The sequence below is a fragment of the Oratosquilla oratoria genome, chromosome 2 (genome assembly GCF_046742065.1).
Source record: "Oratosquilla oratoria isolate Oo_2021 chromosome 2, ASM4674206v1, whole genome shotgun sequence".
NCBI classification, from domain to species: Eukaryota; Metazoa; Arthropoda; class Malacostraca; order Stomatopoda; family Squillidae; genus Oratosquilla; species Oratosquilla oratoria.
Window position 1 is genome coordinate 12,280,556 of NC_134778.1, and position 23,510 is coordinate 12,304,065.

The window sequence follows — 23,510 nt, forward strand, 5'->3', positions numbered from 1 at the left end:
AAAAATCATTAACAGTCACAAAAGCAGTTACACAGGAATAATGGAATTTTTTATTGATTTGCAACAAAAAAGTTGGAAAATAATGCTTGTCAAAGACAAAAATCGTGTTGGTGGTGTTTTTGCACAGGCAGTAACTTGCCAGATCAATGAAAATGTCAGTATGACAATGGTGAGCATGATTCAGTATAAAAAACAAACAAATGATAAATAGCTCAATTAAAAAAAAAACTGAAGTAGTCTTATGATCATTGTTATTTTCCCCACACGTGTACTGTGTGTGTACATCTTTTTCCTTTTTCATTATTTAATGGCCGCACCTTACGTGTGATCCCACCAGCACCTGAGGTCCGTAGGATCGAGTACTGGATGCTAAGCAAAGAACAATAAACAATAGCGTGGTTTCCGCAATTATGACAAACAATAGCTGCACCATTGGACCTAACCGTTTACGTCGACCTTGATGAGGGGATGACATTGACTGTTGGAGTATCATGACGAAACTTTGAACCCACCTGTACCTCCAGGTCCCCATAGTCCGAATAGAATTGTCAGGCGGTTTCTAGGATTTTTTTTTTTTAAGTGCGACACAGCCACAAGTGGGTTAAGAAAAATATATACACCATCGTTCGGAAACGACTGGTCGTCCAACCATGGAGCTGAATAAAATTAACTGTCGGCAACCAAGCAAATAAATAAACATATGATAATTGATCAACTGAATAGGGAAATAATGAAAATATTGTCTTCGTGTGGATGTACAGGAATCGTTAAGCCAGTATCTTTCCCCTCCCTTCATACCTCCATCAACCATCCGTAACCTTGCGTGCAACGCAATTTTGACTACTGAATAAACTCGAAACAATTGGAGGAAGCTGCCATTATGAAATAGTTCAAACACATACCCCCATGTCCTGGCCGGACACTCTTCATTTAGACGTGACCGCATCCACGCAGACTTGTCCAGCCTAAATATTGTGTCTGGACACTGTTTCGATCGAACTGATATTTTTATTTTTCATTCACAAAAAGTATTACAATTTGTGGAAAGTGCAACTTCAAGAGATTATATATCAAGTACCAGGAACTAATTTTAGCGTTAATAATTCGTGAGTCTGCAGGTAGAATGGGAAATCAACGTGTAATTTTGCTGTCGACTGCGTGCATCTATTCCTTGGTCATTCTTACGTTGGTGTGGCCTGCCATCGGACGACATCTCAATCGGAGGCATTTGATGAAGTTTATGCCCAAGAATCACAATTTTGCGTCTGCTAAGGAAAACAACGAGGGAATTGTGGTGCCTGAAAGTGCTCGCACGCATTCTGTCCAAAAGCGGCAGGATGACTATGACTATTACAATTATTATTACTATGAAGGTATGTATATGGTGCCTAAGTGGTATTTAGATTTTTCCGTGACTAAAGCTTTATTTGGAACATATTTTCGATATTTGAGAATTTTAAATGTTATGCATTTTTTTTAACAAACACACACACACAACTATTGTCGCAGTTGGTAGAGTTCCCGGCTGCCACTACGGCGGTCCGGGTTCGAATCCCGCCCAGGGCTGAAATATTTTCAGTATAGCTGCGCTGTGGGTTGTTACTCCAACTCTCGCGGGGAGGGAGTTGGGTGTGTGTGTACGTGTAAGGTCACAGCATTACCCATAGATCGGTCATATATGAGCTCTCTTCCGTGAGAGAAATAGATGTTGATCACGGGTCCAACACGTGATCCAAGACCATAGTGAAACACATACAAACTAAATTCTGTTTAGTTTGAGGCCCATTTCAATTTTCATTTTCATCAGGGTACTATATTACAACACACACTGAATAGTCCCCAGAACCTGCTGTAATGATTATAATTTATTTTATATTATTTGTTTTTGTTTTGTAATAATTTGTCCGATTCTCATTTATTTTCAGTTATAAGTCAATTTATTAATATTTACTATTTACCTGTTTGTTTATTATTTAACTATACCTATGCATTTATGTATCTTATTTGTTATTTACATTATTATATTTTTTATTTATTAATTTATTATTATTATGATTTTTCTTCGCATCCGACCTAGATATGGACCAAAAGGTCTGTCGGCATGCTCCAACTTTGTAATCCTTTGTAGGAAGACCTCGGCAATGGAAGTATCCTGTTAGCTCATATTTACATGAAAATCTCAATATATAGTTTAGAATGAGGTGTTTTATATTATAGTTATAGGATAAGAAATACTAATATATAGAAATATAAGGAAACGTTTCAAGGACTAGTTGGTGTAAATTAAATAAAAAATGGTGCTTCCCGGACGGAAATGTAGACATTTAAATGTTTATCTGGTGTGATTATTATTTTGTCGGTACACTAACATCAACAGTACAGTCGAGAAAATAAAAAAATATATATATATATCTATGCTAGTTCAGTCACAGAGGCCACTGTAACCTATCTTACGCAATGGTACTCTAATGTCAGTTACAATATTATAAAGTATAGGTTAGTTATTTTCATGACGTATGATATTAACTCTAGTCACAGTAATCAGTGAATGAACCCAAGGCTATAACTGCTGAACGTGGTACCCTAGGTTAGGTTAACCGTGCTTTTGCAGGTGAGGGGATGGGGGTGAGGGAGTATGTGTGAATGATATTTTGACGCAGCCGATTGAAGGAAGCGGCTTTGCTGTAGATGGGCTGTGTCTTGCTACACCGCTTCTGACCCTGGGCAGTGGGCAAGATTCAGGGATGACCCGTCAGCCGGGAGGAACCATGAAAAGAGGGAGGTGTGGTGAATGGGAGTGGAGTATGTGGGGGTGGGAGTGGATTTATGCCTTAGACTTTGGCTACCTCCCTTGTCACCTCTTAGTCTAGTTCATAATTCTGAAGAGTAGTTTAGGGGCGCGCGCGCACACACACACACTGCCCAGGGCCGAAATTATTTCGGTACCGCTGCGCTTCGGGTCGTTACTCTGACTCTCGTGGGCGGGGAGTTGGGGGTGTGTGTGTGTGCAAGGTCATAGCATTACCCATAGATCGGACCTACGAGCTCTGAGCTCTCTTCCAGGAGGGAAATAGCTGTCGATCACGAGTCCAACACGTGATCCAAAAGACCAAGTGAATAAAAAAAAAAAAAAATGCCCCCCTCAGCCAATAGATTATAGGTCTAGGTAACCTATGTAACGCACATTTTGTGAATATACATAGATTATGAATGTCCATAAAATGTGCAGCACCAATAATGAATTCATAATTGGACGTACCGATAACGAATCCATTTGGCATGCACACATTATGAAGATTCGTAAAAAGATTAGGTTAGGTTCATAATGTGTGCATATCTAATGGATTTGATATGTATGCCCAATTATGAATTCATTATTGGTGCTACGCATTTTAACGAATAATCAACCTGTGCAGATTAACAAAATGTGCATGACAGCTTAAAAAAAAAAAAAATAAAAAAAAAATAAAATAAAATAAAATGATCTAGTTTCACCTTTGGCCTAGTTTATTCGTAGACATACCAGTCAGCATGTCCTATTCTTTCTGCTGTATTCTTGGTTTTCCTCTTCCTGATCCTGTTCCTTCCCACTTTATTCACTACTATGATCGGACTTTCCATTTTCATCATCATTGTCAAGGTAAATTTCGGGATATTTAGTCATTTCCTGGTCATCTTTTCACCTTTGGCGTCGTATTATGGGCTGGACGGGTAATGAAACGAACTCCACTGGCTTAACTCCTGTTCTTCAGATTCATTTAAATTCTGCTACATTTTTCAACAGAAACCGCGAGTGTATGCGCAATAATATTCTAAGGCTCGGTACAACGTCGACCTTTATGACGCTCTGCTGATGCGTGATGACTGGCTGCCCATCTCGGGAATCTTCGGAAATCCGCTCTTATAAACACGTATTTTAATCAGAATATGACTATTACGAAGGTGGTATCGACTGGGATAGTTTACAAAACCATTTCTAAAAGGGAGCGGGTGGTTTAGAAAAATTACTTCATCTATTGCACTCTGACCTTTAAACGAGTTGTCAGATGTTGATGTTTCATTATATGTTCATAGTGATTTGAATTATATTTCTTTTTTATAGATTATACAACACAATGGGTCACTTGTAGAATCCCCCCACTGATCAATTGTAGAATCTTCACCCCAACTACGCTCAGTTGTAGAATTCCCCCACACTGATCAAAAGGATTTGTGGGAAAACCCAGTTTCGGCTATGGCATTCCTTGGGGAGACGGGACTGCTCGGACAGACAGTCTAGGGAACGACAACAACAACTGTAGACTCTCCACTTTAACTAACGTAGGGTAGGTTAGGTTAGGTCACGAACCATAATGTACTGTATAATGTTAGATCAGGTTAGGTTAGGTTATGCATCACAGGCCGCAATCAATTATAGAACACTCAGTTCACAATCCCCACCTCAACAGACATTGTCCTCTTGCTCAACTCCCCTTTCACTCCATCCATCCATCTCATTCTCGGTCTTCAACTCAAATTCACTCCCTCCACCTCTACCTTACACACATCTTTTATTGAGCTTTCTATACTTATTCTTTTCACGTGTCTAAAACATCCCAATACTCTTTAATCTTTTCTACTTCAGCTCTCCTCAACTCCTCGTTTCTCTTTCCAACCTAGTAACCCCTAACATATTTCTCAGACATTTCATCCCCAACACATTTAAACTTTTCCTCTCTGCCTCTCTTAAATTCCAAGTCTATGCCCCATACAAAACCGTCTGCACAATCATCCCTCATTGCATCAATTCCTAGATGCCTATTTGTCATGAGACTAACTTCAGCAACACATATAGGCACCATCAGGAGAAGAAAGGCTATGACATTTGTTACCATGGACAACAAATAAAGTGACATCATCAAAGAGGGATGAATCACAGGTTGTCTAGAATGATTACAGAAACTCAATCAACATATCCTCGGTCTTTCTATTCGGAAATATATATATGTATATATATATATATATATATATATATATATATATATATATATATATGGGCACCTTTTGATCAGGTTTTGTGACTTGATATATCTGAACTCCTTTTGAGACTTCTATCCCGCGCAACATGGGAATGAAAATATATTCAGCAATGAGTCTGACGATATTGCAAGTTCTGATTATGAACTGAATTCATAGCCTGAAAATGTATTGTTTTAGCATCACTATGATCCAAAGTGCTCATAAGAATTTAAAGTTGCAACGGAATTTCTTTAGAGTAACGGCACAGCTTTCGGCCCGTGGCCTAGAAGAGAGTCGCCGTGTAATGCCGCGTCCACACGGTCGAGCTGTGCCTGGCAGACTTTGCCTTTACCGGGCAAAGTCCGCAGACTCTGCCCGCGAAGTGTCCACACGGCTGACGATGGTGGTTGGGCTTGGAGGTTAGTTGGCCGCAAGCAGAGGTTGGGAGGGAGTGTTTCAGTGCGGTACGATAACCATGGTTCCCGCCATACTTAGAAAGAAGGTAGCACTTTACAGCATTATAATTGCTGTCTGCATTAAAAAGAAAAACAAGAAATCACGGAGACATGTCTGATGCCGGGAGTGGTTACAAAGACATGATTTAATGGGAAGCTCAGTGACAATCCTACGTAAATTGCAGGATGAAAATGAACAATTGTTTTGCAATTACATTAGAATGAACATAATCAGCTTTTCTGTTCTTTCGAAAGTGGAGCCATATATACAAAGGCAAGAGACAAATATAAGGAAAAGCATAGCACCAAAAGCACGTCTTGTCGAGACCAGTACACACTAGTACTAGGTGCGGACATGGTGGTAAGGTAACTTCGGTTTGTACTGGAATTCTGGAATTCTGGAATTCAAGAAAAGACCACCTCGCTTGCGCGGGATCGGGTTTTGTGGGAGGGGAAGAACGTCTGTTAGAAAATGAAAAGATAGTAGTGTATAAAAGAGGGCTATTGCCACCGGGCGAATCGCGAGCAATTAGGGGCTAGATTGTTGTCATGGCATAGGAGGACTTGACCAGGAGCTTGGAGGGAAGCGCCTGACGCCGGAGGTTAGGAGGTTGGGATTACCAACGGGGTTAGGATCACCAACGAAAGTTTAGAAAATGGTAGGAGGCGTAGTAGTAGAGAAAGGTGGAAAAACGGAAAAATCTTTAGTGGGAGGTAAACTGAAATGAGAAGATGTAGTAGAAGAGAAAGTTAGAAAGGAAGCGAATTTTAGTCGAAGAAAAAGTAAGTGTTTATGTTTGTGCGTGATTTGTGGCTCTGTTCGTGAGAGGTGTATGTGTGTATCTTACGAGAAGTGAGTTGATTTCACTTTCCGCGTGTAGAGGGCGAGCCTGATAAGCCACAGGTGGGGCGAGCGTCCCCTGATTATCCCCAGGTTTTGGGTTTGAAGTCCTTTTAGATCTGATCAAGGGGCGGAGCGAGGGGGGGCAGACGGGTGGTGTACACCCGCCTGCCGACGTCAACGAGAGATCAGTGACCAGAACGGGAGCGGCAAGGAGATAACTCCCCGCCGCTACCGCTGGCGAGGGCGAACCTGATAAGCCACAGGTGGGGCGAGCGTTGTCTGTTTATCCCCAGACTGGGTTTGAAGTTCTTTTAGAGCTGATCAAGGGGCGGTGCGAGGGGGGGGCAGACGGGCGGTGTACACCCGCCTGCCGACGTCAACGAGAGATCAGTGACCAGAACGGGAGCGGCAAGGAGATAACTCCTCGCCGCCACCGCTGGCGAGCGCGAACCTGATGAGCCACAGGTGGGGCGAGCGTTGTCTGTTTATCCCCAGACTGGGTTTGGAATTCGGAAGAGTAGATTCAGTGGCGATGCGAGGGAGGGGCAGACGGGCGGGTGTTGTATGGTCTCTTTCCTTCCAATCACGACTCTGAAAACAGAGAATTACGCGATTGGGAATTGTGTGTAAATGTCAGAAGTGTAACTCGCTCACCAGCGTCAGCGAGAGGCCAGCGTTTGGTTGCGGGCCGGTCGGACAGAAAGGTGTCCCAAGTCTCTCCGTCAACCAGCCCGCGGTCAGATTGGGCGTACTGAGAGAGACGATTGGGCCTCTGCTTTGCTAGCGAGAAAGTGTGCATGTGCCTCTTTTCTTCCAAGCACTACTCTGAAAACAGAGATTTACGTGACTTGGGAAATGTGTGTGTGTATTTGTATTGGTGTAAACCCGCCTGCCGACGTCAGCGTAGAGGTCGGCCATGCCAGACCGGCGGCAGCTAGGAGATCTCCCAGCCACCACCGGCCGGCGATGATACTTGGAGCTTGTTGAGAGAGCTGGTTGAAAAGACGTCCGACCTCTAGGAGCGCTGAGTTGAGTTGTACTGAGCGGGTTTGCTAACTTTGCTCGCACTTCACCTCGTGCGTTTGGCAGCGATGTCAGCCCTCTATCCACTGCCCGCAAATGGCGCCGGGAACGGACAGTTTGATGGTTTGCCCGATGAAATTGCCCGTTGTCGAGCAAAGCCCTCGTGCCCGGCGGACAGTGCTCGACCGTGTGGACGTGGCATAAAAGAAACGGTTTCCCTTGCTGTGAGTGTGCCACACGAGCAATATTTTTGTCAATATAATACCAGAGACGCAAACCCGATTCGAAGTTGGCAATACATTGCCGGTTTTTGTGTTGACGGTCTTGCGCGTTTATTTATTGCCATGATTTCGTTGAAGACAGAATGGTGAAAGTCCTACTATCCAACATTTTTTGACATTTATTATTTATGTAATAGGTGCCAAGAACCGAATCTAGGACAGTTAAGAGTTCTTGTTCTTTATTTTTTATAATGCGAGTATTATGACGCAACATCGTACGTCTGGCAGGTAATGCTGCCAGACGTACGATATGGCCAGTATTGAAGGGGTTAAGCCGAAATTGGTGCTACAATTTGGCTAAGTTCATGTGACCAGATTTTGGCTTAAAATTGCAATATATATATATATATATATATATATATATTATATATATATATACATATATATATTGCTAAACAGAAATGTAGTAGCACATTTGTAAATGACAACCAGGAACCCACAGTCGGAGAAAATAAACTGCGAATAAAGAAGAATCCTATATTTCGGCTATCAACTGTAGCCCTCTTCAGGAAAGTACTTTCCGGGAGAGGGCTACAGTTGATAGCCGAAATATAGGATTCTTCGTTATTCGAAGTTTATTTTATCCGACTGTGGGTTCCTGGTTGTCATTATATATATAAATATATAAATATATATATATATATGCATATGTACTATAATATACATATATATATATATATATATATATATATATATATATATTGTCATGGGTTGCTCGCCGAGTTTGGCCTGAGTTAACGTAATGAGGGGAACTTTAGTCGAAATCTAGGGGTAAGTCGAGTTCCAGGTAAGAAGCGGACCCACAACAATAAAAGTGGAACGTATAGGTAAAATACGTTCCGAGAAAGATTTCTATTTGAGACTGAATGTAAGTAGGAATGGTGAGGATTATGGTTGAGGTAAGATATACGTCTGCACGAAACTTAACTAATTATATTTTACACAAACAAAAATAAAATTAATAATTATCATTTACGTACACTTAACGAACACTGGGACATTAATAGACAAAATACATGCATGACAAATAAAAGTTCAATACATCAAAAACACATAACAAAGATATACAAGTCCAAGTTGGCCTACACTAAATACTTGCGTACAAAAACAGCAATGCACCAATGTACAGCGTCGAAGCGGTGAGACTTGGTGGGTGGTGAAGGTATGAGAGAGGGTGGACAGCAGCTTTGCCGGAATACCACACCTGTCTTTTCCACACGTTTTCTTTGATCGAAAACAGAACAGTGACTAAGCTATTCTATGTTTGTGATTGACGGAATTTCTATCGGCCTAACGGGCACACACAACAATGTGGAATAGGAGTATTGCCACCAACAGAGTTCTGTAAACATTAGATGAGAAAGAAAACACATAAATAATACATAGAGGGATCGGTGACACACACAAAGGAAAGTTTTCTGCAATATCACCACAAAGTAGCTCCAACACTATGCCTCCAATGATTTAAAGAAATTCGCAGGGAAAGCTATAAATATAGACTTTATATTATAAGCAGGTGACGTAATAATACATGAAACAATACACACTTAATTTCTGATGGTGGAATCACAAGTGGACATACACAAGTCACAAATCAACAAACATTATACACACAACATATTTATACTCAAAGTATTAGAACATACTTTTTGAGGGATGAAAATGTACGCATATATCTATACTATAAAGTACAAGAACATATACTTTCTCATAGAGAGAGAGAGAGAATGCAATTATATGGTTAATGTATGGAGTTTATCATTAACTGAGATGGCTTAAAGCTCACACAAGTACCTTTCTCCCTGACAGCCTCTGACACTAAAATTAGTGCATCCTGTTCCTAGTCTTTGTTTTCATTAATTACAACTTTGAGAATAGGCTCTCAGCATCAGCATTTGAAGTTGGTAGAGACAAGACCTGCATTATAAAGGAACACAGATACTGAAAATGATGTGTGCCATCGTCGTCTGTTACTTTCCCTAGTTTTTCATAGAACTCTTAAAATATTACAGTCGGGTACCAAGTCTTGCGGCAAAGTTATGGAATCTAGGTTCCTCCATTCATTGTCTAGAATTTGGACATCAAAATCGTAAATGCGAGGTACTGCTTGAACTAAATTTGTGAGAGAAGGTAGGGCTGTTCTTGTGTTTATATCTAAAACATTTTTTGGTGATAGAAATGAACATAGGCGGAAAAGTTCATCTTCATTAATTCAACTAAGTGGTCAGCTGTACTGAATGGAAGGTTATGCTCGGCGATGAAGCATGCGAGTAGAATGGTCGCTAATACCACCCCTCTACGAGGACGGGGGGGATCCCCCTGCTGGACATCGTGTTGTGACACTGCTCCTTTTCAGCTGAATAACTGGACCTCACAAACTTACACCTTGACCATGTTACCTTCCTCTGCTAAGCACCCTTCTCTTGTATCATTACAATTTTACGACTGTTAGTGTAAATAGGTTTTTAATGGAAATTTTGGTTATCAGCAATCCATCTTACGTATAACATCCTTCTCTTGTATCACTGCAATTTTACGGCTGTTAGTGTAAATAGGTATTTAGTGGAAAATTTGGTTATCAGCAATCCATTTTACGTATAACACCCTTCTTTTGTATCATTGCAATTTTACGACTTAGTTTATATATATAGGTATTTAATGGAAAGTTGGGTTATCAGCAATCCATTTTACGTATAACACCCTTCTCTTGTATCATTGCAATTTTACGACTGTTAGTTTATAGATATAGGTATTTAATGGAAAATTGGGTTATCAGCAATCCATTTTACGTATAACATTAACTAAACATAACTTTGCATACAATAAGCTAGAGGCCCCAAAGCAGATAGAAAATGTGGAAATATTTTTCCACACTGTGTAGAAATCCGTCCACATTATCCACGCCAGTTGCCAACTCTCGCTAGATTCCGTCACCATGAGCGATATTTCCACGAAACGGCAACGCTGGTGGACAGCCGGGGAGGCTCTTTTTATACCCAAGGTGGGCGGGGTCAAAGCTTCGTGGCGAGGTTCGAACTCGAACGTTGTACGTAAGTACATCGGCTATGAGTCTTGTTCGAAGCAGTGAGTAGTAGGCGGGCGATTTGAAAATAGTGTTGATTCACGGTTGGCTATAACAATATATATATATTGTTGAAATAAATTGCCCTAAAATATTGCTTGTGTGACCGCGCCTTTACTTCATTGCTTTTGATCTAAGTGGCGATGATCCACGATCCACGAGTAGTGGAATGGGTGTGTGTGGATAACCTTTGAGTTGGTTACCTACCTTATGACGTGGAAGAGGCCCTTGGTACACTACGCACCTCGTCTTTACATTTAAGCAAAACTTAGCATGTTTTGGTTCATCAAACATTTCATCGATCAACTTGCATCCGGTAATCGTCCCAGAATTTTAGGGAATACAATAAATGAATAATTATAGATAAATAAATATATACTGTAGGATACAAATAAACAAATAAATAAATAAAATTAAACTTCAGTACTAAATTGCACATTATGTTCGCCTCACCACTGTTGTGAATTGCTTAAACCATTGTAGATTAAACCGTTGTAATCACAATTTAATTAAGTTTCAATAGAAGTTATTTCATAGGTGATTTCAAAATTATAAAACTCCACCCAATCTTGCAATTAGTGAATCAGTCTAATGTACGGTAATTTGCTGTTCTGATTGTAATAATTCTTTGTTTTTCAGACGAAACCACGACAGAAACTGACCCAACGACTACATTGCCACCGTTGACTGATGCTGCAACTACAACTCAGAGTAGTTCTATAACTACAACTTCAGCTCCAGAAACAACCCAAAGTGTACCCCAAATTACAACCCAAAGTATACCCCAAACTACAACCCAAAGCATACCCCAAACTACAACTCAAAGTATACCCCAAACTACAACTCAAAGTATACCTACAACAACGCAAAGTAGTTCTACATCTGGAACTACGACCCAAAGTAGCTCAACAGCTGCAACTTTGAGCAGTACTCCATCTCCAACCATAAGTAGTACTGACCCTGAAACTACAACTCAAAGCAGTCCTGCAACTACAAATATTGACACATCTGACGGTTCAACCGCATCCAGTTCAACGATCTCGGGAACAGTCTCTTCCTCCACGTCGAGTTCGTCATCTACTATAACAAGCTCTGTCAGCACTAAGGCTGTCCTGAGTTATACAGTTGGAAATCTTTGGTACTGGGTCGGAAACAGCCAAAGTACAACTTCATCGACAACGTCCGAGAGGCCTTCTCGATGGATTTGGGGTTGATAAGTCCGTCCACAAATCTTAACTTTCAGTGCAACAAAAACTATGATTTATAAATTCTGTTCTGTTGAAGGCAAACCATTTAATTTGGCTGAAAACCTGATCACAGCTTAGAGGTTTTTGTGCCGGATTTAGACAAGATAAAGTCGTAAACAATTCAAAGTTTGGAAACCCCTTGTTTAAGATAAAATAAACTTAAAAAACAAATTTTAGGAATAATATATTACTTTAATGGCACATACAAAAAAAAAAAAAAAAATGAAGCTATTCATAAAAGTTCACCCAACGGACACAGTCCATTTTGATAACTTCAGTACATACAAGAAACCCGCCCTTAGAAAATAAAATAAATAAATCAACAGATAAGAATTCTTACGCCCGAACTCTTTTTAGTGGGCCCGGTGAATTCACACCGACGAAGATAAACAGAAACGTACAAATTACAAGAAAAGCGGGGTTCGTACGAGCAATTTTGCACCACCAAGTTCTCGTTTTCTCGACAGATTTTTCCCGTTTTGCTGGACTCGTTGTTCACATGATACTGGATTTTATTACTGCGAGTGACGCATCTTGCGGCCAGTCTCGTACTACCTAGTGTTTACAGACACCAACATGGCGAGCCACGCGCCACCATCTTACCCAACCTAACGAAACTAACCAAACTAATTTAACCTAACCTAAGCAAACCTTGCTTCCCCAAAGAGACAGTTAAGAAAATAACTTATTTTCATAAATAAATTGCGGTTGGTGAATATGGAATTTAAATTACTCAGAATGGGAAGCTATAGGAAGCTATGTCTGATAAGAAGGATACGAAAAGCCATGTTGAGACTGGTGAAGGAGTGAAAGCATACCATAACACAGGCTTAACCAGATTTGATGCGATTCAACATAGAATACATCAGAGAGGTGCACTTTTGTCTCCAAGAGGCATTTCACCAAATATTACTCTGCATTCAACTGTACATCTATTTGGTACTTGACTCACTAAAGGTGTTGTTACGTATTTTAGTAGATTATGTGATATTTGTATCTACCCTGTCATGATCCGAATCATTTGGCATATTCAGAAACTGCACTTACATTATTTGTCGTGGGCATCACTAGCTTCTGTCACATTACTGTTATTCACATAAAATAAGGCCACATAAAAAAAACTCCGACCGACCCAAGAAAACGTTCAGACTAGATTAAAAAAAAAAAAAAAAAAAAAAAAGCGAGTCCTTGAAAGACCTTCCATTTTAAAAATTTGCGCCTCTTGAGTTTCGAGCCTTCCGAACGTGACCAAGCGCGCCTCGGTACCATTTGGCGCAGTGCATGGGTGGCTGACTCGGTGAAAGTGCCTGTGTGTTTGCTTTACGTCATTTTTATGTCTCTTACTGTAGCATAGAACAAGAGGACAGTTCTACCCTCTTAAAGCCCTGGTATGGATTGAAGCTTGCCAATGACACGTCCCTTTTCTGATATAACCAAGCTAGAACACTCCACTAGTTCAAATATAAACAATGATAATTAGAAATAAAATATATAGATTGAGTTGGAACTGTACATGAATTTGAAGCTAGGTAAGATAAATTGGAGACGGGACCCAACAAGCGTTCCTCCTTTCCTGTATACTACAATTAGATAAGTACCCCCCGTCAAGAGTTCTTATGAGAGTAGTAGGGCCTGTGTTAGAATTGAAAATGGAGTGAGCGAGTGGTTTGAGGTAAAGGTGGGGCTGCGTCAAAGATGTGAAAAGTCGCCATGACTGTTCAATATATACATGGATGGACTGATGCGGGAGGTAAATGGGCAGGGGACCGGAGATGCTTAAAGAAAATTGGTTATTTAATGGGCGTCTTTAAGCAGGTTGGTTTTAGCACTTGGTAAATTGCTTTACACATCTCAGGATTTTTGCTGCAGACAAGGCTCCAACTGATTCGAAATTGGTATGCCAAGGACTTCTGTGTTTCACCTAAAAAGATAAATATAGTGCATCAATTGACAAACACTTGCTGATAACATACCAAACCTTAGAAAACAGTTACCATTAAGCCGCATAAAAAACAAGTTGGTGATAATCCTTGCGTCTGAGAGGAGGCGGGTCGGGTGGGGGGTGTTTTTTCTTTTCATGTCAAAATATGTGCATGAAACATGCAAGCTCACCAGCTATAACTTTGACAAATGATCGCCTGTATGACTCCTGTAGCGGCTCATTGCCAAACTTTCCGTCAGAGAATTCTGCGTAGAATTCAGAATGAGACGTGTTATAGGCAACGTCCAGTCCATACTAAGGCTTTGAGTGGGTAGAATTGCCTTTTTGCGATATGCTAGATATAATAAACCATAAAAAAATGCACTTTCACCAAGTCGGCCGCAATGCTCACGTGCTTTTTTATGTTATCCTCGGCAATTGTAACTGTAATTTCAAATTATGTTTTTTTTTCCTTATCTGTATTTTATGTATTTGATTTGTTGCCAAAGAAACATTATCATTATTATTATTTTATTATTATTATCATCATTATTATATGCACTGCGCCTAACGGTACCAAGGCACACTCGGGCACGTTCGGAAGGCTCGAAACTCCTGAGGCACAAAATTCGAAGCTGGAAGGTCTGAACAGATCACTTTTTATATTATTATAAAAAAAATTAGAGAAAAAATCGAGTCGGGCCATTTTTTAGGGTCGGACGGGGCCGATAACCAAATATATATTTGTTTGTGTCCTTAGTTTATGTAAACAATACATATACTATTGCTCAATCTGCCAAATAACTTGGCTTATGAGAAAGGGTTGATACAAACATTACAGAATCTACTAAAAAATACTTATGTAACATTACCTTTATGAGTCAAGTACCAAATAAATGTGCAATTGCATGCAGAGTAATTTTTGGTGAAATGCATCCTTCTTGGAGACAAAAGTGCTCCTCTCTGATGTATCCTATGATGAATCACATCAGATCTGGTTAAGCCTGTGTTATGGTATGCTTTCACTCCTTCACCAGTCTCAACATGGCTTTTCGCATCCTTCTCATCAGATATAGCTTCTCATTCTGATTAATTTAAACCCCAAATTCATCCACCGCAATTTATTTAGAATAATAAGTTATTTTGTTTTTATCTGTCTTTTGAGGAACAAGGTTTGATTAGGTTAGGTTAAATTAGTTTGGTTATTTTAGATTAGTTTGGTTAGGTTAGGTTAGTTTTGTTAGGTGGTGGTACGTGACTCGCAATGTTGGTCACAAAAATTATAAACATATTACCTTGTTTTGTTAGTCTAGTTAAGATATTGTCAGCTGAACACTATCAACGTATTCACCATGGTTCACTACATCACATTCATATTTTAACAGATTGACGTTTGTAGAACATTTGGTTCTGAGTTCTTTGTTATGTATGTCGGTTTTTCGTGACCTGTTTCCCATGATGTGTTGTCTAGAGTTCTGAATCAGTGATGATAAATGTATACAATTAAATTTGTGGTTAGAATTTTTCAATCTATCCCTTTACCTTTTTTTAACCATAAGAAAATTGAATCATAAATTCTTCAGAAAAGACGAATGAAGAAAGATTAGTTAAGAGAGAGAGTGGGGACTTGAGTGCAAGGGGAATGTCTGTTGAGCAAAAAAGAGAGTGCAAGGCAAGTGTGATGGGAGAATTATAAACGGATGGTAAATTGACGCACTTTGAAGGTATTTTTTCTTATGTAATCAATATATTCCGGAGTAAGGATTGAATCACTATCACGTCACTCTCATAGTCCTTAATTATGTGGTGATTAAATGAAATTCAAGACGCCTGCGCAGAAACAATTTATGCAAAAAATTACAGCACGAAATAGACATGCATTCATTACCAAGGCAGAAACAATACTGCCTATCCCGCGTGGGTAGCTCAACGCACGGGAAACATCAATCCATTTGGCGGTAATTACCCTTAGCGCAAACCCGTTAGATGGCTTTATATTGTAGTGGTTAGGTTCGGACAAGGCAGGGAAATGAAATTCACAATTACACCAAGGCACTAGGGTTTTAATGAACAATAGGCTCGTAGAGGGAAGGTCCCGAGTGAGGGCCTCTTCAAGTGTCGTAGTCTGAGAGCGAAGGGCCACTTGAAGCTTGGAGAGGAATGCTGCTTGGAGATGTGCCCGGGAGTGAACGACTTGCGACTTGCAAGGTAAGACCATCCGCTTTCGAGGGATCGGTTTTTGTGGGAGGGGAAGGTCTGTAAGAAAATGAAAATATAGTAGTGTATAAAAGAGGGTTAATGCCACCGGGCGATTAAGCGAGCGATCAGGGGCTGTTGGTGGTCGTGGCTCGGGAGAAATGGACAGGGAACTCGGACGGCGGCGCCGGGAGTGAATTGGTCGTCTCAGCAAGACGCCGTCCTTTTAAAGGAGGCTGGTGGGTCCCCGGCCGGGGAGCTTTCGCAAGTTTCTGATTGGCTGCTGGCTGGCTGGCCGAGATGCCTTGCTAACTACGCTCGCCAACTACAGCGAGTATATAGGCCTAGCTCAAGTTGTGTGACGGCCAGTCTGGTTTTGACCAGTGGCGCGTCACTACAAAGCAGCACTCCTCTCCAAGATTCAAGTTGCCCTTCGCTCTCAGACAACGACACTTGAAGAGGCCCTCACTCCGGACCTTCCCTCTACGAGCCGAGTGTTCTATAAAACCCGAGTACCTTCGTGTTATTGTGAGTTTCATTTCCCTGGCTTGTCCGAACCTAACCACAACAAAGTGGCCCCGGGGTGCTTTCCTGAGTTTCTGATTGGCTGGCTGACCGAGACGTCTTGCTAACTATACGCTTGTCAACTACAGCGAGTATATAGGACTAGCTCGAGTGACTAACACACACACATACACTGAATCACCCTACAAACGGGCTCACCATAAAAGCCCGTGGGAGTCATATTCCCAAATTAACAAGAATATGTGTGACGGCCAATCTGGTTTTGACCAGCGGCGCGTCACTACAATATGTACACAATTATATTATTAAATAAATATACATGTACACTACAGAGACTAAGGTAAGGTTGGTGGAGACCGTCCGACAGGATTGTACGTCCTAACGAAGTCGTATCATATATGCTATCCTCTAGCACGTCATTTGGTGTTTGCTTATACGAGTATATTCGCGCGGGCATGACTTCACTGTCAGAATGCACGAAATTTACTCTTTTTTTTCAAAATTACAGAGCAAATAAAAGGCACTGCCGACCGTTCTCACGATTTTTTTTTCTTTTTGCTACTGAAACTGAATATAGAAAAAAAAACCTATTTTTCAACTACGAAAAAATCGGCTGCACTTCGAAAACAAGTTCGGGAATCGTCGGAAGTGTGACGCTTGAGAAGCCGTCGCAAATCACGCGCCATCGTAAACGTTGAATCTATTGAATAGCTGTGAGAATTTTTTATAAATTGCTGTCTATTGCGTTTCCGCCGAGTGTAAAAACGGTTAGGGAATGTACCAACAAAACTAACACTGTCAATAATTAGGATTTCCACATCTTTATGACTAATCTTCCAACACTTGTTGGACTGCCCCTATTCTATTTCTGATGTTTTGGGATCCTCCCTTGCAATATATAGTCGTCGTCGGCATGTACTCGTATCCGAGTATCATAGTTACCAGTCCCAATAGAGGGTTGAATAGAGGAGGGGGGTTATAAGAGGTGAAGCATTATTAGGGTGGTGAGCCTTCTTATGGCTCGTAAGGCCAATTCGTGCCCTGAACAACCGAGGGCATTGATCGCACTGAATCGTGGGAGGTGGTTGTGGTTGTTTTGTTCTTTCTACCCGTTGCTGTCGTTTAGCTACCAGGTTGGCTCTTCTATTCTCTTCGAAGAGTTCCGTGCCCACTTTAATTTTGTTTCTCCACCCATTCCTATCATACGCTGAAGCTTCGAAGGTGTTTGGGTCTATGTTAGCTTCCTTGAGGGATTTCTTGAGTTGGTCTTTAAATCGGAGCATAGGGCGGCCTCGAAGGCGATCACCTGTATTTAACTCACTGAGGAGAATTTTCTTTGGTAGTCTTGTGTCCTCCGTACGCACCACATGGCCAGACCATCTTAAGCGGTGTTTCATGATCATGGCTTCGATGCTAGTGACTTTGGCTCTTTCAAGGACTGATGTATTGGACACATAGTCGTTCCATTTGATTTTCATTATTGCTCTCAGTTTTTCTGGTGGAATTGTTCTAGTTTTTTGAGGTCCCTACTATAAAGGGTCAAGTCTCGCATGCATATAACAGGGTAGATACTATGACGGCGTTATATACCATCACTTTTGTATGGGTGGTTAGGCCTTTGTTCTTGAACACCCTGGTGGATAGTCTCCCATATGCAGTGTGGCCAGCTTGTAACCTGTTTTCAATCTCTTTGGAGGATGTGCTCTGGGTGGAAAGGATGCTTCCCAGGTATGGGAAATATTCGACGCATTCAATTGTGGTTCCATCCATGGTGATGTTAGTTGCTGGTGGATTTTCCCCTGGTCTTGGTTGGGCCAATATCTTAGTTTTGGCCTTGTTAACTGTCAGGCCAAAACATGTGTAGGCAGCATGGAAATTATCCACTGATTGTTGGAGTTCTGCATGGGTGTGGGCTACAGCAGCGTTGTCATCTGCATACTGTAGTTCCGATGTTTTGGGATCCTCCCTTGCAATATATAGTATCCTTATATAATTACAACTATTTCTATGCAGAAGGTTCCTCTATAAAGTATGAAAGTCTCTCCCTCTGTGACTGCAGGGTATTCAACAAGCCATATTACAGAGACGGGAATATATATATATATATATATATATATATAATACATACATACATATACCAAGGCTTTTTCCCCCTTTCAAGGGAGGTAGCCAAAAAGGGAAAGGCATAAAAACACTCCCACCCATTTCATCCCTAAATACACTCCACACCCTCCCTCTCATCTGAGCACCTCCTGGATGACGGGTCATCCCTGCACCTTGCCCACCGCCCTGGGTCAGAAGCAGTGTCGCAAGACACAGCACATCCACAGCAAGGTCGCTTCATTTAATCGGCGACCCCCCCTCTCCGTCCCCCCTTGCATATAAGGAGAGGACGGGGAGAAATTCCTTCGGGCTGCGTCAAAATTTACTCACACATACTGCCCCCCCCCACCCCCCGCCCATTCCTCCTCATGCAATCACAACATCATCCATATACAACCATTCTCCACTCACCTCTGTCTTCCGTCCTCTCCCTTCCTTCCTCAACAGACATTCCCCTCTTCCCCAAAGCCCCCTTCACCCCATCCATCCACCTCATCCTAGGACGTCCCCTCATGTTCACTCCCTCCACATCTGCCTTCCATACCTCTTTTACTAGTCTTTCTTCACTCATTCTTTCCATGTGTCCAACCCATCCTAATACTCTTTCATCAACCATATCTCCCAGCTCCTTTTCCACCCCTGTTCTCCTCGTTTCTCACTCTATCCAGCCTAGTAACCCCCATCATACTTCACAGACACCTCATCTCAAACACGTTCAAAATCCTTCTCTCTTCTTCTCTTATGTTCCATGTTTCTGCCCCATACAGTGCTGTTGGCACAATCACTCCTTCATACAGTCTCCTCTTCGCATCCATTCCTAAATGTCTGTTCCTCATTACACTCTTTAATCCACCAAGGCATTTACTCGCTTCTCTCAATCTACATTCTACCTCCACCTTCACTCCACCTTTTCCTGCTACACTTGCACCCAAGTATCTAAAACTATCCACTTCCTCCAGTCGCTCTCCCTTAATGTTCACTTCCAGTCTACTGCCACTTTTACCCCTTGTACATCTCATCACCTTACTTTTACCCACATTTATCTTTAGCTTTCTTCTATCACATACTCTCCCAAACTCTGCCACCAGCTTCCTCAATCCCTCCTCTGACCCTGCCACAAGCGCAGTGTCGTCCACAAACAACAGCTGGCTCACCTCCCACTTTTCTCCATTTTCTTTAACCATCTCCAATCCCTGACCCACTACCCTAGCATTCACCTCTCGCACCACCCCATCCATGTATAAGTTGAACAGCCAGGGCGACATAACGCATCCTTGACGAAGTCCCACCTTCACTTCAAACCACTCACTCTCTCCATTTCTAATCCTGACACAAGCTCGACTACTCTCATAAAACCTCTTGACAGCTCCCAAAAGCTTTCCTCCTATCCCATAAATCTGCATAACCTCCCACAGTGTAAGAGGCCGGTAGTTGTACGAATGGAAATGAGCTAGGACATTAGAATAATTCAGACTCGACGCCTGCTCGAGGGCGACGTTATGTCTATGTAAACACACCGACGGTGGTGACTGTTTTATAATCGATGATGTAATCAAAACTCTGTAAGCGCAGGTTAGCTTCGTTTGACTAATGCTGAGGTAAACGATATTGCTAGTGGCATTGCAATGGCTTTCCGGATTGGTGCAAGGTGGAGAAGGAGAAAAAAACTATTGGTGCATGAATTCAAAGTCACGCCCATAAGGAGTGACATTTATTTCAGAAGTCACAGGAGATTGGATTAGAAAAATTAGTGACGTCAGACGAAGGTAGCTTAGCGTAGGATACGGGATCTCGTCAGACGATCTAGAGAGACGATGTAGAGAGACGAGAGAAAGAGATCCTGAGTGTAACAAGACGGTGAAATTACAGTGAAAGAAGAAAGAAAATTCACCACCCTTTTATTAACCCAAAGGACGAGAGAACTAGGCACGGGGCCTAGAAAATAGTGAGACTACAGGAAATACAAGGCATTGGGCCTACTGCTTAAGAGGAACTTGAATATTTAGTGAAACTCACGTAACGAAGGCAAGGGGCCTCGAGACGAGTGGTATTACAAGTCAAATATAAGTGTAATGGTCGAAGACCGACAGTGGTGGTGCCAGTGGTGACAAGGGGTGGCAAAACACAGTGCCTTTCTGTCTACCCTATCATAAGCCTTTTCCAGATCCATAAAAGCCCAAAAAAACATCCTTCCCCTTTCCTATAGCTTTCTCACATATCTGTCTTACCACAAAGATCTGATCTACACAACCTCTACCTGTCCTAAATCCACACTGTTCCTCACCAATTACTCCTTCTGTTCCTCTCCTAATACTCTCAATCAAGATCCTCCCATAAGCCTTCCCTACTACACTTAACAGGCTAATCCCTCTGAAACTACTACATTCACACTTGTCCCCTTTTCCCTTGTAAAGAGGAACTATACAGGCACTTCTCCAGTCCTCCGGTACTCTACCCTCTCTCCAGCAAACATTAAATAACCTCACCAACCAGTCCATCATCACTGAACCTCCCTTTTTCAGACATTCTGCATGGCATCCATCCAGACCAGGTGCCTTACCTGCTTTCATCATCCTTACAACTGCCTTCACCTCATCCTTCCTTATTTCTCCTCCATTCTCCTCACTCATCACTCTCATTTTCTTCGCATTTCCCACTGCAGCTACCTTTCCTTCCCTATCCTCCTTCACATTTAGCAACTCCCTAAAATATTCTGCCCATCTTCCCCTTACTGCCTTCTCTTCCATTATCATCTCTCCATCTGCACCTTTTACCTTTTCTTCCCTACTTGATTCGCCTCCTCTTCCTCTCTTAATTTCTTTCCAAAACATCTTTTTATTACTTTCAAAATTTTCTGTCATACTCTTACCCCATTTCACATCTGCTCTCCTCTTTGCCTCCTTTACCTTTTGCTTTACTTCTCTTTTCTTTTCTTTGTACGTCTCATATGACTCCCCTGTCCTCTTTTGTAACCAATCTGTGAATGCTCGCTTCTTCTCTTCTACAACCTTCTTTGTTTCCTCATCCCACCATTCACTACCCTTTCTTCTATTTCCCCCTGTCCTTCTTGTTCCACACACCATCCTTGCACACTTTAAGACTCCCTCCTTGAACCATCCCCATTCCTCCTCCACACCCATCTCTGCTCCATCCTTTACTCCCTCCCACTCCTCCTTCAGCTTCTTTTCGTACTCCTTCTCCTTATATATATATATATATATATATATATATATATATATATATATATATATATATATATATATATTATATACATATATATATATATACATACATATATACATATATATATATTGAAGTATGAAAGACAAATGAGTGGAAGGGTGGTGAGTTAAACATAGAGAACAGTTAAGTTTTATTCACTGACGTTTCGTCCTTACCAGGACATTCTCAAAGTACATACAATTTTCTGAAACTGTATGTACTTTGAGAATGTCCTGGTAAGGACGAAACATCAGTGAATAAAACTCCAACTGTTCTCTGTGTTTACCTCACCACCCTTCCACTCATATATATATATATCTTTTTGGTCATGGATTTATACAGGTTACATCATTTAATAGTCCAATCTGACCAATGTAAAGCACAATGTCTTTCTCATAATTTTTATATCTCAAATTTACAAGTTTGGTTGAATTTTTCACGTCAATTTCAGCTACATACATTCATACAAGTTACATCTTTTTTCTTTTTTTTTTAAGAGGGTTAAATCTCACCTTTCTCACCATACACCAGGTAGGGCGATGCCCTGTCAGCGATGATGCCTCACGAAGTCCCTCCACAAGGCCCTATCAGCATACAGCTGCACTCTCTCCACCTCCTCCATAGTTCTTCCTCTTGACTCTATGGATTGTCTGATACCGTCTCTCCATCTCTTCCTGGGTCTTCCTGTTGGACGCTTTCCTTGTGGCTGCAACTGGTAGTATTTTAATGGGTACTGATGCTCATTCATCCTCTAAAAAGCGTAATTTTCTCAGTTATTACTGGGGAAGCAAAAGTCTACCCAAACTTTTTTGTCCAGTGGTTCCCAAGTTGCGGGTCATGGCTCCTATGGGTAAAGTAAGGTGATGAGATGTACAAAGGGTGAAAGTGGCAGCAGATTGGAAGTGAATATTAAGGGAGAGCAATTGGAAGTGCATAGTTTTAGATACTTGGGTGCGAATGTGGCAGAAAAGGGTGGAGTGGAGGTGGAGGTAGAATGTAGATTGAGAGAAGCGAGTAAATGCCTTGGTGGATTAAAAAATGTAATGAGGAATAGACATTTGGGAATGGAGGTTAAGAGGAGATTGTATGAAGGAGTGATTGTGCCAACAGGACTGTATGGGGCAGAAACATGTAACATAAGAGAGGAAGAGAAAAAGAGTTTGAATGTGTTTGAGATGAGGTGTCTGAAAAGTATGATAGGGGTTACTAGGGTGGATAGAGTGAGAAATGAGGAGGTGAGGAGAACAGGGGTGGTAAGGGAGTTGGGAGATAGGGTTGATGAAATAGTATTGGGATGGTTTGGACACATGGAAAGAATGAGTGAAGAAAGACTAGTAAAAGAGGTATGGAAGGCAGATGTGGAAGGAGTGAACATGAGGGGGCGACCTAGGATGAGATGGATGGATGGGGTGAAAGGGGCTTTGGGGAAGAGGGGAATATCTGTAGAGGAAGGACGGGAGAGGACAGAAGACAGGGGTGAATGGAGAATGGTTGTATATGGATGATGTTGTGATGCATGAGGTGGAATGGGTGGGGGGATGGGAGGTGAGGTAGTATGTGTGAGAAAAATTTTGATGCAGCCCGAAGGGATTTCTCCCCATCTTCTCCCTTTC

The 23,510-nt window shown here is 41.5% G+C and overlaps 2 protein-coding genes across 2 annotated transcripts; one reads left to right on the forward strand and one right to left on the reverse strand.

Moving 5' to 3' along the window:
• Window positions 1-826: 826 nt before the first annotated feature.
• Window positions 827-13,110, forward strand: LOC143036940 (uncharacterized). The gene is made up of 2 exons (XM_076204966.1): window positions 827-1,373; window positions 11,323-13,110. Exons 1-2 carry the CDS (start codon window positions 1,124-1,126, stop codon window positions 11,895-11,897), a joined length of 825 nt encoding a protein of 274 aa, XP_076061081.1. The 5' UTR covers window positions 827-1,123; the 3' UTR covers window positions 11,898-13,110.
• A 5,001-nt stretch (window positions 13,111-18,111) lies between these two features.
• On the reverse strand, window positions 18,112-22,736 carry LOC143034402 (uncharacterized). The gene is made up of 2 exons (XM_076200402.1): window positions 22,678-22,736; window positions 18,112-18,538 (listed from the first exon to the last, which is right to left on the reverse strand). The coding sequence occupies exons 1-2, from the start codon at window positions 22,734-22,736 to the stop codon at window positions 18,112-18,114; spliced, it is 486 nt and encodes a 161-aa protein (XP_076056517.1).
• Window positions 22,737-23,510: the final 774 nt, after the last annotated feature.